The 14,460-nt window shown below is 38.4% G+C and overlaps 1 protein-coding gene across 1 annotated transcript in view; it reads right to left on the bottom strand.

Annotated features, from left to right (window-relative positions):
• Nucleotides 1–14,460, bottom strand: part of LOC101881240 (disks large homolog 2) — a 423,431-nt gene that overhangs the window by 15,613 nt on the left and 393,358 nt on the right. Inside the window, 2 exon segments of the mRNA XM_034072915.1 lie at nucleotides 1,091–1,132; nucleotides 5,039–5,138. Of these exon segments, the coding sequence (XP_033928806.1) occupies nucleotides 1,091–1,132; nucleotides 5,039–5,138 (142 nt within the window).

Here is a 14,460-nt window from a genome sequence, read left to right as displayed (position 1 = left end):
TACTGTTTTCTTGTGACTCTGGCAATTGCTTTCCAAGGAAACCTTTGCAATACAAGAGAATACATACTAATTTACCATTTCTGAATTGCATTAGATTAGCTGTTTTACTGAAACAAACCAGTGTTTATTGACAGAGCTCAACTGCTATGCGCTATACCAAGGCTAGTAAGTATGAGGTATGATACCAATGATTACCTGAATGTATGTGGTGCTTAGCACAAGTGCTGAGTGACTGGTGGAAAGCTTGATTTGCTAAGCAAATGGCTTGAAAGAAATAAACAACTGGGTGATTTAGTAAGCAATCTATAATTTTAGTTACCTTTTATTACATTTCCAGTCATTTATTGAAGGCCTTATTTTTCTGCTTTTCAACATTTTAAGAAAGATAGTTATATTGGTTAAATTTTGGGGTGTTACTAATAGTTACCAGGAACAGGCAATATTCCTCTTAGCTATATGATCAGATAGAGCCTGTAGTTCAAACCAAATCAAGTTGCAGGGTTGTGACTTCCACTTACAGGGAATCAGTGACATTCAGGGGCAGTGCCTAAAGGGTGAAAGTCTATCTTACCTTTCTTTGAAGACTTCATTATGTATTAGGAAATCTGTACTGCCAAAATGAAGGGCTCAGCAAAATTTCAGGGACTATTTCCTAGCCCTCCATACAGGTATGCAGAATTACAAGTAAAAACTGTGACCTTGTAAAGAGTATGTGTTTTGCAGATTTGACTGCAACTATTTAGTAATTTTACTCTTTAAAAGATCATCTAGAAACTGCCCCCTCCCTGCTGAAATAAACTTCTTGTCACAAAACTAAATAATCTTGACTTTCATAGTGTACCCAAAGCCAGGTTTGGTTTTATGTCCCAGAATACATTCCAAATAACAACCTTCTTCCTCTTATAAAGGTTGCCAGTTTTCTTTTATAGCTTTGTACTCAAGATGCGGTCATAAATTTGAATTCCAAGCCATTTGCTCCAACCGTCTTTTTAGCATTAACAAAACAGCAGCAAGGAGAGAAACCAAATAAAAGAAACAAAGAGAACAAGCAATGCAAAGTAAAAGGACTCTAATGAAAGCAGTAACTTACTGTAGCTACTTTCACTATCGCTGGCATTAGAAGAAACATGTTCTGCAAGAACAGTACAGCAAATTAAAGAACATAACCAAGCACCACAGAGCTGCAGAAACTTAAAAGAACTGCCACGGTCATGCAAAGGTAGTTGTGCAGAAGGGAAATCAAAACTGTGCAGTGACATCCCCTGAAAACTCTCAGAGAATTTACACAGGTAAAATGAAAGCTTTCTCTCTTGTGATAGAAAGACATAATGATACGTGCCATGGCAAAGCCATGTCTTTTCTTGATGAGACTGTTAATTACATCTCGGGTGACTTAATTTCAAAGTATATTATGGTCCACTTGAATCTCACTGATGTCTTGAGTAATATTATGAAACCTGAGTGTCTGCTCATATTATTCTGCAGTATCTCTAATATACATCATTAATGCATTGAAGCTATTCCTGCTAAACTAACCTGTGTCCATCTTTAATCACTGTGCACTATCCTAAAGGGTTAACAAATTAATACAAAACTGGTTTGTTATCAAATATTGTCACTGTATCTGTTTTACCCTGTCCAAAATGAAAAAGACAAAGCCAATGACAAAACTAAGAAAATAAATGGAAAAAGAATCTTTCTTCAGGCATTGCCTAGCGTCAGGATTTGAGCTAGAGTATGAAAACCTTTGTGAGATGAGTCTGGATGGTTGAATAGGGATATAAAAGCTATGATGATGGGTCAGAGTTGTGATTTGGCATGTCTGGTTGTCCTGTTTCTCTTGTCATATTATTTAAAGGAAGATGCAATCTGTATCATGTGGAGCTGCTGCTCTAAAACTGTCAGCAGACTGTTTATGGTCAGTCAGACCATGCTGTATGGTCTCCAGGAAGTCTGCAGAACCACATTAAACAGTGGTTTTAATAGCATTATGGGTAGAAATCCTGATTACTTTGCACCTGAAAGATCATTTGACAGTTGAAAACTCTTCAGTGGGTTAGGACACTTAGAAGTCAATGGCATAATGGATATGCATTTTGGCATAATCTTAGGTTAATGAGAAAGGCACAGTGGTTAAATGGAGAATGGGTACAAATAAACCACCTCCTGACAAAGACCAGGAGCCAAAATTGGTTCAGTATTTGTCATTACACCAGTGGGCAGATTAGGCTGTGCATGACCCACAACACTAACCCACAGCTGCTCTAAACATTCCCAATGGAAGAAGGAACTCTTCTAACAAAAGCTAAGAATACCCTGGGATGAACCCAGAGTAGACCCTGCAAGAATGCCATGAAGGATGACTATGTGAGTAGCGCCAAGACCACTTCTTCCCTACGAGGTGCTGTGTTTGCCACCCAGATCAATGTTATGGCTTAGGGTTCACAGAGTGGGATTGATGGGGTTACTGGAGCAGCAGAAACGGAAGGGGATGCTCTCTGATAAAAATAGTAATGGAAAACTTTGATCTCAGGCTTAGTAAGAAGCTTTTAAAAATTAAACTTTGAAGTTTTGAAGAAAACAGTATACTGACTTTTGGACATTTCACATCAAGTTAACAAGGGTTCTGTCAAACTAATATGCTATACAGACCCTGAAGAACTGTATTAAACAAGGACAAATAACCTGTCATTAAAAAGCATATCTGAGTTGAATATTAGTGAAATATGGATGGGCAGGAATGTGGCAGTAATTGAGAGACAGGGGCAATATTAGTAGAGAAACTAGAGCCTGTATAATACCTCTGTGCTACTTTTCCCTCAGCAATTTGCAGATTTCAGTTCTCTCCTTTCAAATGGTGGATGTTATGGAGATTTGTCTTTGTAAGGACACAGATATTCAGGAGAATTATCAGATCAGGAGTATTCTCTTTACAGGGAACTATCTGCATTTGTTGCTAATGAGCTGCCATGACACTTAAAGTAACAGCATGTTTAAAATTGAGGTGGCAGTGACATTTGCTGTCTATCACTGACAAAACTTGTCTGGCAGACCTATTCTCCATACAAGAGATGAAGCTTTCATCTTGAAATTGTCACCTACTGGATGGCTTAAAGGTAAACCATTAAAATGTCCCTTCAACAAATCAGTCAGAAACAGAATAATCTTTAACACTATGTGCATGGATGTGCATTCCTGCAATTAAAAAGCACATATAAAACAGTAGGCAATGCAATGTTAGCATTCACACACATTCTGCTCCAATTATCTGGTGCCCAAGAAAAAGAATACGAAAAGAGGAAGAAGCAGCCAAACACATGCAAGAGGCATTTTGTTTAAATTATTTAGGTCTGGATACAGGATATAATGTAGTTCATTATATAGAAATGAGCTGCAAATATTTCACTCTATACAAGTTTTCTGGTCTAACTTTTGAGGAAGCAAAATTGTTTCTGGGTAATTATCTAACACGTTACAGAAATGCCAAGTCTTGAGACAGGATTGCTGCATCAGAAAAAGAAATGGATTAAGATTGGATGACAGAGAATAGGTTGGTAATGGTGAGATGGATCCAAAATTAGCTTTGGTGAAAGCATGGTCTTCTCTAGCCTGCAAATGACTTCTTCCATTAATAACAAACACTAATCTAAAATCCAGCAAAGTAACAAACACTCCCATGCAAAAAGCTGAAAATGCAGAAGCAACAGCAGAGACTGATTTTCTATTGATCTCCTCAGGATGTGATCAAGTTAAAATGTTTAGCTTTCTGTTTAGATGGAGAGGGAGGGGTTGCTGCTGGAAAGAGCAGTCTAGGCAGCAGAACGAGTTCTAGGTATGCTGCTCTACAGAACTGCCATGATGGGAACAATAACATACTGTCAGAAACAAAAGGTGTTATTACAAAAGAAGTGGAAGTGTCTGCTTGATACACTGTATGTTATTTAATATTGTCATGCAGAACAAAATGATTGAAACATCTTTAATGCATTCACAGCTGGGTAACAAAACTCTTTATCTTGTGCATGCTAGGAGTGGAGGGTCCTCAGAGAAGGAACAGAAGCCAAAACAAAACAAAACAAAAAGAGATTTACAGTGACCATTCCTGGGAACTTACTCAGAGTCTTTGTTCCATAACCGTCGTCACCTAATCCGGGGATGTCCTGCACGGAAGTCCCCAGAGAGAGCAATGAGAAAGGAAGAACAGCCGCAGAAGAGGAAGGAAGAAGTCAGTGGAGTTGAAATGGATACTACCATGACTGACCATGTTGATTGAGCAATCTGGATCCCTGCTTTTTTCTTTCTGAAACAACTTTAGACCCATGTTCTATGGGAATGCAGCCAATGAAAGAGGCAGTGACCATGATACATGGCACTTGGAGCTGTGAGGAAGAAGGAATAACCAGATAAATAAAGTTCCAGAAACGATCCTCACATGATAAATTTAGGAGAGAATTATTGTGGAAAAAAGTTAGTATTTGGCTTGGAACTATGTTTTAATAATGCTGGTTCTCTACACAATTTAAGCAAGCAGTAAATGCCTGGGGAGGTAGACATTCCAAGATCTGATTTACTTCTTTAAGCTGTTAGCATGGTTGCTTCATTTAATTGTTAAACTTTCAGTGAAGCTGTCCATGGCATTCAACTTGGAGAATGTCAAAGGCAAAATAGAGATCAGAGCAGACCTTTTAAACAGTAATAATTTAATATTGTGAAAGAAAACATTATTTTGAGACAATTCTTATTGGGGAATATTTAGTCAGAGACAAATTTGGATTATGACAGGTGCCACAGCAACTTTGAGAAGCCACATTTGATCTTCCACAATTTAAGGTCACTGTTTTACTCCTCTGAAAATGATGTTTCCAGGGTTGGAAGGGCCAGCTGGATCCAAACTGCAGTCACACATTGGTCACAGTAGTAATACCTGTCCTGCCTGCCTACGACACATATATGCCTAGATGTGTGGGATACTGGTATCATGCGTGTCACCCATTTTTTGTGCTGCTGCATGTGACATCGTCTCCAAGAGGTTACTTACGTTCTGGATCACTTGTTTCCTGCTCACTCTGCTCCTTGCTCTTGTAGAATGGGAATTTTCGTGAAAAGATGAAGTTCTTTTTACGCTTGTCATTGAATGACTGTGAAGGAGAAAAGGCATGGGGCAAAAACAGGGACGTCTAATTGTTGTCACACTCATGCTGACAAAACAACTAGTTTGTAAAAGTGGAGAGAACTGTAGTGACTCAAATCAGTCCAAACCAAGCAGCTGCAAAGAATCAGAGGTGATTGTGGTGAGGTCTGCAGGTTGAAGGCAAAGCCTCTGGAGACTGGATTGATTTGATGACAGAGATCTCAAAAGTATGACTTTTGGCTCCTCATTTGGAAACTATTGTGTTTGGCTTGTTCATATGAAGGACTACAGATGGCTCAGCAAGCTTGAGATCAAGCCACTCATCTTTAATCATTGCAGACTGTGCACAGGATTAATTAACTGGCTGAAAAAGAATAGGCTGTAAAAGAGGAAAGTGGGTGCTTTTGATTTGCTTGTAGTAGCTACATGAATTCAGCCCTTCGCCAATTAAAATCAAACATTTTTTGTCTTGGTAACTGCTTCTGATTTCATAGTGTTTCATTTGGCCTCTTAATTGACAACTTCTTAAGTGTCTTTTAATGCTTTTTTTTCTCTCATAACTTTTAAAAACAACATTGTTTCATTTTATAGACTTATATTTATTCATTAGGTTCCTCTGTATATGCTTTTAGTTTTATGTGATTTAGAGATGGAATTCTGCTGATAAGCAGTATTTCAGTGCATGTTGAGCAATATATATTGCTTTAATTCCTCAAATGGGGAATTAATATGGAAGAAATTGGGTTTTTTTTACATGATAAAACCTTTGACTTTACAGATAGCCACTAAGGCTATGTAAAAGCAGGATATGCCTATTTGGGACACTTATTTTAGATACTAGATGAGGAGTTAGGGTCCCTGTTACAGTCAACTGAGAGCTGTAGATAGTGCTTACACGAAGCGATCTACACTGTCCTTCAAACAATGTCCTACACTGTTTCCTATACTGAACATATGTAATGCCCAGACATGACCTTACAAGCGATCACCTCCAAGAGAGCAGAGACCATCTTAACTCTTTTAAAGGACCAGTCTCGTGTGTTTGTCATGGCTCAAATGAAATAGAACCAGTATTTGGCTCCAATTTTGAACTCCAAATTCAGAACATCATTTATTTTCTTACATTTTGGAAGCACAGCATAAAATGTGGTTTAGAATATGTATTTCTGAAAGATATGAACTTAGGTCCTGAAAGTCTCTATTAAGCCAGTTGTCTACTTGTGTCACAAAAGTTTCATGCCACTTTTACATTTCAAGCATTTAAAAAGTTCAGTAACTGAAAAAGAAAAGGAACAAAAAAAAAATTGCACACATTGAAGAAATGATCCATGAAAATCTCTCAGAGTATGTAAACATTCATTGTGAAATTAATGTGGAGGTCATGCACAAATAATCCAGACAGCATGCGACTTGGAAACAAAGCAAATATGAAAGAAAGCCAGAGAAAGAAATAAATGCTCATGAAGGATTAAAGTAATCTATGGATGAAAAGAGGACTGACATGCACGTTACATCACTTTAATGACCTAAAGGATATAATTAAATTAAAATGTGTTTTCTGTGACCATTTCTTTTAGTTTTCCAAAGAAAGGAATGTAGCATGTCAACATTTCCCATTGTGAAAATGTTTATCACGATTCATCTGAATTTGACATTGCAATACTATATCAATACACTTTCAAAGGAAAAAACAATATATACACAATAGCACCTCAAAAAACAAAGGGATTTTAAACGATAATAAACTTCATTACCAAATGCCATTTCACTTTGGTATTAAAGAGAATGTTATCAAATTGATAAATACACATTCTGTGCTTCACAGAGATTATACAATAAATAACACTTATAAGTATTCTTTTCCATTTCCCCCCCCCAACAGTCTACAGCAAAAAACTTCATAAAGTCCATTTTCACCAGAAAAGCATAGTCTTATGCATGATTTAAACAGTATATACCAAATTAAACTGATATATTGCATCATTATAAAACCTTTTCTCCTTTTGCAATTTCTAGTACCGGATTGTCTTTTTAATAGGATATCATTCCATTCCATTTAGACAGTCAAAATCTGGCAGTTTATAGCAGGTAAGCATTAAGTCCAACTGTGTCACTGCATTTACACTAGTAAAACTCCTTGTTCCTAAAATAAAGTGGACTCTGAGTTTATTAATAGGCATAAGCAAATGTTTATGCGTGTGGCTAATATTTCTGTAGATTAATCAACGTGTATATTCATGTTAATGACCATATGTACTATCATAGTGTAATCAGAGGGTTTATATTTAACATAATAAAGAAATAATAAAATATAAACCACTGAAATTGGTCTGATCCTGAAGCTTCTAGAAATAATCAGTCCTTGGCATTAACTAAATGGGCTTACCAAGTGTTTATTTGCTTGTACATTAAATGCATGTTGCTTCACAAGAACCAAAGTAAGGAGCCTTGATTTTGGTTTTGTATCCAATGTAAATGTGGTTAAACTCAGGCTAATGGTCTCTGCTTAAGGATATGAAATCCTGCAGAGATACCCAACAAAATGCTTCTTACTGATACCGCAATATATATCTGCAATGTATATAATGAGATAAGAAGGCTGGCAAAGAGGGGAGAGGGAGACTCATACAGAACAAGCCATGTTTTTATTTGGCACAGTGTTAATTCCAGATCTTGTTCTGTTGGTGGAGTGAAATAGCCATAGGACATATCATATAAACACAGATTGGTTAGGGTTGGAAGGGGAGCTTAAAGCTCATCTAGTTCCAAACCCCTACCACAAGCAGGGATGCCTTCCACTAGACCAGGTTGTTCAAAGCCCCATCTAACCTGGCCAAATGAGAGAGAGGTATTTGCCTACATTCTCTCAGCCCAATGCAAAAGGTGCACACAAACTGGGATTGAAATTGTTATACCAAGCTTAGGCTTCATTCAACAGTCTTTATAGAGGCAGAGTTTCTGAAAACCAACAAAGAAGTGCCTGAAAATGGGTTCCTGTAAAAGTCACCATTTCTTTGCCATGAATACTGTAAAACCCTGTAATGGCAAATAACTCAGGCATTTAGGTTGCAGTGGAAAACCTGTACAATAACTTACTTTTATACCCTATTGCTGTCAATTCACACAGACTATCCCAAACCTAGGAACTGGCCAGTAGAAAGGACTTTGAATAGGCAAGTGCCTAAGACTAAAAAACAAATGAAATTTTCAAGTGCTGCTCAATAACTGGGCAGTGAGTGTCATTCTTCACAACATCTCAGTGTGACAAGAGTCCTTTCTTAGTAAAAAAGGTGAGAAAAGCTTTCACCAATGTCCTAGCTTGAATCCTTACTACTTAGGCATAGCCCATGTTTTGAAGAAGCAAGAAAAATTTGTGATACGCACTCTTGTTTGATCAAACCTCCCCAGATGTCCCCAGTTATGTAAGTCTGGCTTACACATCGCTTACACTTCCCTGGTTGTGACAGACATGAAGACACTGTGTGTTTCTTCTTCTTAAGAACTCCCTTTGGCATTTTTTTGTGCCAACATCATTTTTGTAACCTAGATGCTTTCCCTGTGTGCAGCAGCCATATGGATGTTCCTAATCAGCTAATAGGATAGCGTTTTTATGGAGGAATTTTTTATGTACATTGAATAAACAGTCCAATTTCAAAATTTGCTTTATAGTGCTAAACCTCACAAAGAATAGTGTATCAGTAATGTGATAGCAAACCATATTCTTGGAGCTTCTTCCCAGTTGTAGCTGATACATACTGTTTAGTGCAGATGTGATGTGCTCTTGACAGCAGTTGTCCTCTTTACGCTTTGCAGAAGAGCCTATGTTGGGCAAGATTTCTTTGATGCCCTAAAAGCTCTAAAAGCAACTAGGACTTCTAAAAGCCATTAAACTTCTAAATATGTTGGGAATGCTTTTCCTATTTCATTCAACCGATGCTAATCCACAGTCATGAGCTGGGAACCAGTGTTTGAGGATCATCTGGGAAAAAAGCTGTTCCAGAGCACTGGCTGTGAATTCTTTTAGACAGGGAGTAGGTGAATTTAATTTACCGCCTATTTTTAGGAAGGTTTGAGCTAAGCTTTAGCCTAGTTTTTGTTATAGATTTATCTATGTGAGTCTTATTCTGAGGTTGCTCAGGCAGCATATATAAGTTCATTCATTTTACTCCTCATCTACACAGGCTCTTTTATTCTTCTTTATAGCTTGTTTTGACCTAAATTAAATGAAAAGCCTTCACTTGTACAGATTTCTACAGAAATCTACAAAATTGATATTATGTCCCTGTAATAATTTTCTCTATATTTAATTCACATTTTCATTGATTTAATTCATACTTTCTGTATTAGGGACATTCTTTTACTCTGCTTGAACACTGACTATAATAGAGGTTGGGGGCACACAAACACTGTTAAATCTGTACATGTTAAATCTCTCCCATTACACTGAAAAGTCACACTGTTACCAGGAAGAAAAGGTAAATACTATGTTTACAGTTTCAGACTGTAACATAGTATTTTTTCTCATTTCCATCATATTTGAAAAATCATGTCAGTCAGGTGAAGTTCCAGACGATTGGAAAAAGGGAAATATAACCCTCATTTTCAAGAAGGGGAAAAATGGGTGACCCAGGGAACTACAGACCAGTCAGTCTCACCTCTGTGCCTGGCAAAATCTTGGAGCAGATTCTCCTGGAAGGCATGCTAAGGCTAAGGGAGGTTGTGAATGCTCCATCCCTGATGTGTTCAAGGCCAGGTTGAACAGAGCCTTGGGTGACATGGTTTAGTGTGAGGTGTCCCTGCCCATGGCAGGGGAGTTGGAACTGGATGATCTTAAGGTCCTTTCCAACCCAAACCATTCTATGATTTCAAACTTTTCTACCACCTCTCTGCCTTTATAGGGTGTTTTTCACATAGCAATTCCAACTGCATGATGAAGTTTCTGAAGAAACAGCAGACTTCTGAAGAGCATCCTGTGTTAGTACATTTGCTTTCTGTGAGAAGCTGTTTTGCAGTTACCATGGCAGCCACGGTCAGCAGAACACAGGTCAAACTGCACTTTGTGATTTTCTGCCTCATTTTCCCATCTGCAATGCCAGGACTACAGCAGTGCCCTCCTTACAGGCACTTTGGAAGGACTAAGTCATCACTGTAACCTGGTACGCACTATCAGACCCCACTATCACTGAGGCCACAGTAATTTATTAAGGGAGATGAAGTATACTGAAGTTAAGTGACTTGAGCAAGTTAAGAAGAAAGCCAATGCTTCTGAGCTGTTTTTGCTTTCTTGGTGTAACCATAAACTTGGCCATGGATGGGGTTCACACAAACAGAAAAGCTCTTATTGATGTCTTTACAGACATATATCTTTCATTCTCAGTCTGGCCAAGCAGTTACATGCTGGCAAGCAACACTTGCCAACTTCTCTATGGCTTTTTATGAGATGCAGAGGGAAGAATGGCCCTGTCCTGTTAAGTTCAACCTTAATTTTCTTAGATTCTGCAAGTATTTAGGAAGGAAAAAAAGGAAGGTCTGGGCTACAGTTATTCATCACTGAATTGTTGCACCATGATCTGTTCTGGTAAGTGAGAACAAACAGGGTGAGAAGCTCAGATGAAGATAACTCTGCTTGATCAGTTTTTCCACGATGCTGCAGGGAGATTGGAATCTTGGAAAGATCCAAAATGAAAAGTACAAGCCTGATTACAAACTCCATGCTGTCGCTGTCTGGCTTCTACAGACAAGGACAGTGTTGTTTAGTATTCACAAATATGAACTTTTACTTATCTGTTTTTAAGACCGACTTAATGCCACTTGTCAGCCAGTAACTCCATTTAGTTCCTAGCAAAACAACAGCTAAAACCAACACAAAATACCAGGGGAACAGAAAGACTTGAAAGAAAGCAGGTAAAAGTGGTATTTCCAATTCTGCAAACATGTATTTAACTGGGTGCAAGGTATATAGGGAGTACTCATCTGTGCTCATTTATACTGCATCACTGTCAGCAGGATTAAAACACCTCTATCAAATCCTTGTGTACAGGACAGCCAAGGTCATTGACAAGTATCTGAAGGCTGTACACAAAGAGGGTGGGAAAGATTTGTTCAAGCAGCAACACTGAAATTAATAGTGTGAAAATAAGAAAGGGCGAAGCTCCTTGACAGTGAAATCAATTTGGATGTAGAATAATCTGCCCCAAGGGAAGCACGAAGCCTAGATTGTTTTCACATTTAAAACAAATCTGATAGTCTTAAGTACTGTGGGGAGTAACACTGCAGTGCTGGGAGAGAATAGGGCGGTGAAGGGAAAAGAGCTAAACAATAAGCCTTTCCCAGGTCTAATGTTTTTGTTTCTTTGATGAGATGCTCTCAGATCCAGCTAGGATCCAGCATGGGCTCCCACGTGAACCTGTCTCAGCATCCTTAGTGCAACAGTGACAAAAGAGCCCCGAAGATCAGCGGAACACTGGTGCTCATTTGGCAAAGTTTTGGGACTGTCAGATCATCAGACCAGACCCACAGTCCTTGCTACTGAGTACACTGTAGGACCTTTATCTGCTTGATCTTCATTCCTCAGTTTTGGTCAGATGTTTTATCAGAGCTTTATCTTAACTCTGATTCCCAGTTGACTGCTGGTGCTTCTTTAAATTTGCAAACCAAATTGAGGGTTTGGGTCTCCTCTATGCAATCTTTTGAATTACTCTTACTAATAAATAAAGCTGCAGGTGTTACCTATGCTGTTAAAAATCCCATGCTTCTTTATCACTCCTTTTTGTGGAATCATTTATTTGTGCAATCAAGTGCTGTGCACTTGACTTGTGCAAGTGTAAACAGCTGCATGGAACAGAGCAAGAATAAGTCATATAAAGATCTTACACTTATTTTGTGAAGTAGCATTGGAGAAAGATTTACAATGCCTACATGTTTCCAAACTATTCAGTGAAAGATAATTGGAGCAGACTTCCCTAGAACTGTCCTGTCAAGTTAAGAGTGTTTGTGCTCACTGCTGGCTGGTGTAGCAGGCTGAATCATGGCACGGGTCTGGCTCAGGTGAATCATACCTGGGTCATGGTTTTCATTTAAAACATTGTTTTGTTTAGGCCATACAGCTACAATTTTGAAAAGCTAAAGGCATGGTGAAGAGAAACAAAGTCAATCTCTAAGAGACTTGCTACCTGTCTCACAGCCAGGATATCAAATTAAACAGTCTTTGGCATTGACCAAGGTTGGTAGTTCCTTATCATGTCCCAAACGGGGCCTGTGAGTCACTAAGTTGATCATAACTGAACTGCTTGAATTTGAATGAGCCAGAAATAAAGACGTGAGACTGCGTCATCTTGATGAGTGTTGACGCTTAAACTCCACTCTTCTGGAGCTTTGTCTGAACTCTTACTAAAAGAAAAACTTTGTTCTGCTCTAGTTCTTTGACAAATTCTATTGCCAGCACTATACATGTTTTTTTCCATTCACTTTTTAAGAACAAAAGTCAAGTAACTATGGCATCAGCTATACATACATGAAAATTCCTACCATTTATTTCAGGGCATTAGACAATGAGCTATAAAAATAGCACACACATGAAGTTAAACTCAGCACAAATTTCTGCTGGAACAGCTTAGGAGGAAAGCAACTAAATCTCATCTATAAATTTTGGCATTCTACCTGTGCTAACAAATTTTCACTGTGGTTATATTTAATCTTTGACCAATTTACACATTACACTACATACCTTTACGTCAGTGATTCTCTTAAGCATTTCTTTACCAGCACACATTTGCTGGAGGATGGAAAACACCAATACTACAATCCCTAACATTATGGCTACCTAAGAAGCAATATTATAAATAAACTCCACACAATTATCAGGCTAAAGAAACTGGAAAATCTATGACATACATGTATTTAAATAGCTCAGTAACTGAAGAAAATACTCCATCAGTATTTTCTTTGACTGACAGCTGCCAATAGGCAGAAATAACCCCCAAACCCCAAGTTCCTTAAGTCATGCCAGTTCCTTGCTAGAGTCAACACTACTACTGTAGCATAAAATGAAACTAAAGACTCACTTGTTTTGCTTTACTATTGACTGTGACCTGGGCCTAACAGGTGCTAGTATTAAATTATTGCATGTCTTTGTGGAGTGCCTCGAGATATCCTGGAGCATCGAGACACTGTACAGGTTAAATTTCCTGTCTATATGCTGTTTTATCTCCTGAATTTCATTTGATTACTTCAGCACATGAATGAAGTAGTTGCTGATGACAGCAGTATTTCTAATGCACTTTGCAGAAGTGCTGAGCAGAATGTGTTCAGCTCAAGGGGAACGGTCAAGGCAGCCCAATAATATGGGCTTGGGTCAAACCAGAAGTGCAGCCAGTGTCTGGCACCAGCTCCAAACATCATGGAATGTGAAGACAGGACTACAGAGGATGTGTAAAAATGCAATGAAAGAGCAAGGGCAGACAGATGAATGAGTCTCCTCTAGATGAAAGCTGCATTGTCAGGAATGATGCTGAGATCTGGTTCTTCCATGTCACCTTATGCTACCTTCATTTCTGAGGTTTTGCAGCTTTTGTGAGAACTTAAATCCAACAGAGAGAAAACCAGAAGCAAGACAGGAACAAAGTCAGATGGAGAAAAGCATTTGTTTTTCCTCCCTGTTGTGGGCAATTTAACACTGAAGCTCTGGAGAGAACCTTCAGACCTACTCATGCCCTGTGCCAACAGAGATAACGCTGTGCCCCTGGGCAAAGCAGAAAACACTGCTGCTCAGCAATTTGCTTTCGGTAATTTCCACCAGCTTCTTTTTGACCTCTTATAAGGATCTACATTTAAGAATGAATTAGTGAGGAATTCTTGCAGCACGATTTCACATTACTTCTTTATCCTCGGCATTAATTCCTGTTTTATCACAGAGGAAGCAGTCTTGAATGACTTCTGAACAGTTACAACTAAATTCCAACACTGTAGAAACAATGGTTTTGTAAAAGATTTTATGCCAATTAGTAATGGAGATGTAAACACAGACATTTTTACGACATGAATGATTTCCAAAGCTTATTTTAAGTTGCACACATGAAAAATCGTTCTCATTCTTTGCTTACAGCAAAGCGAATCTCAATCAGTCTGAGACGGGGGAGTGTACGGTAAAATACTGATTCACAAACTCTAGCAAATAAATGACATGCAGAGTGATTTTCTATATAAAGCTCAGTTCTGAGTAGCAGGGGGATTTTTTTCTTGTCTCTCATTTTCTCACCTGTAGCTATACATGAAAAGAAGTTCAGGAGCCTGCACTATTTCCACAGCAACAGTGTAATTCCTGTTGGCAT

Source organism: Melopsittacus undulatus, chromosome 2, assembly GCF_012275295.1.
Source record: "Melopsittacus undulatus isolate bMelUnd1 chromosome 2, bMelUnd1.mat.Z, whole genome shotgun sequence".
Classification (NCBI taxonomy): Eukaryota; Metazoa; Chordata; class Aves; order Psittaciformes; family Psittaculidae; genus Melopsittacus; species Melopsittacus undulatus.
Note: the sequence above shows the minus strand (reverse complement) of the source record. Positions and strands in the feature narration are given on the sequence as shown.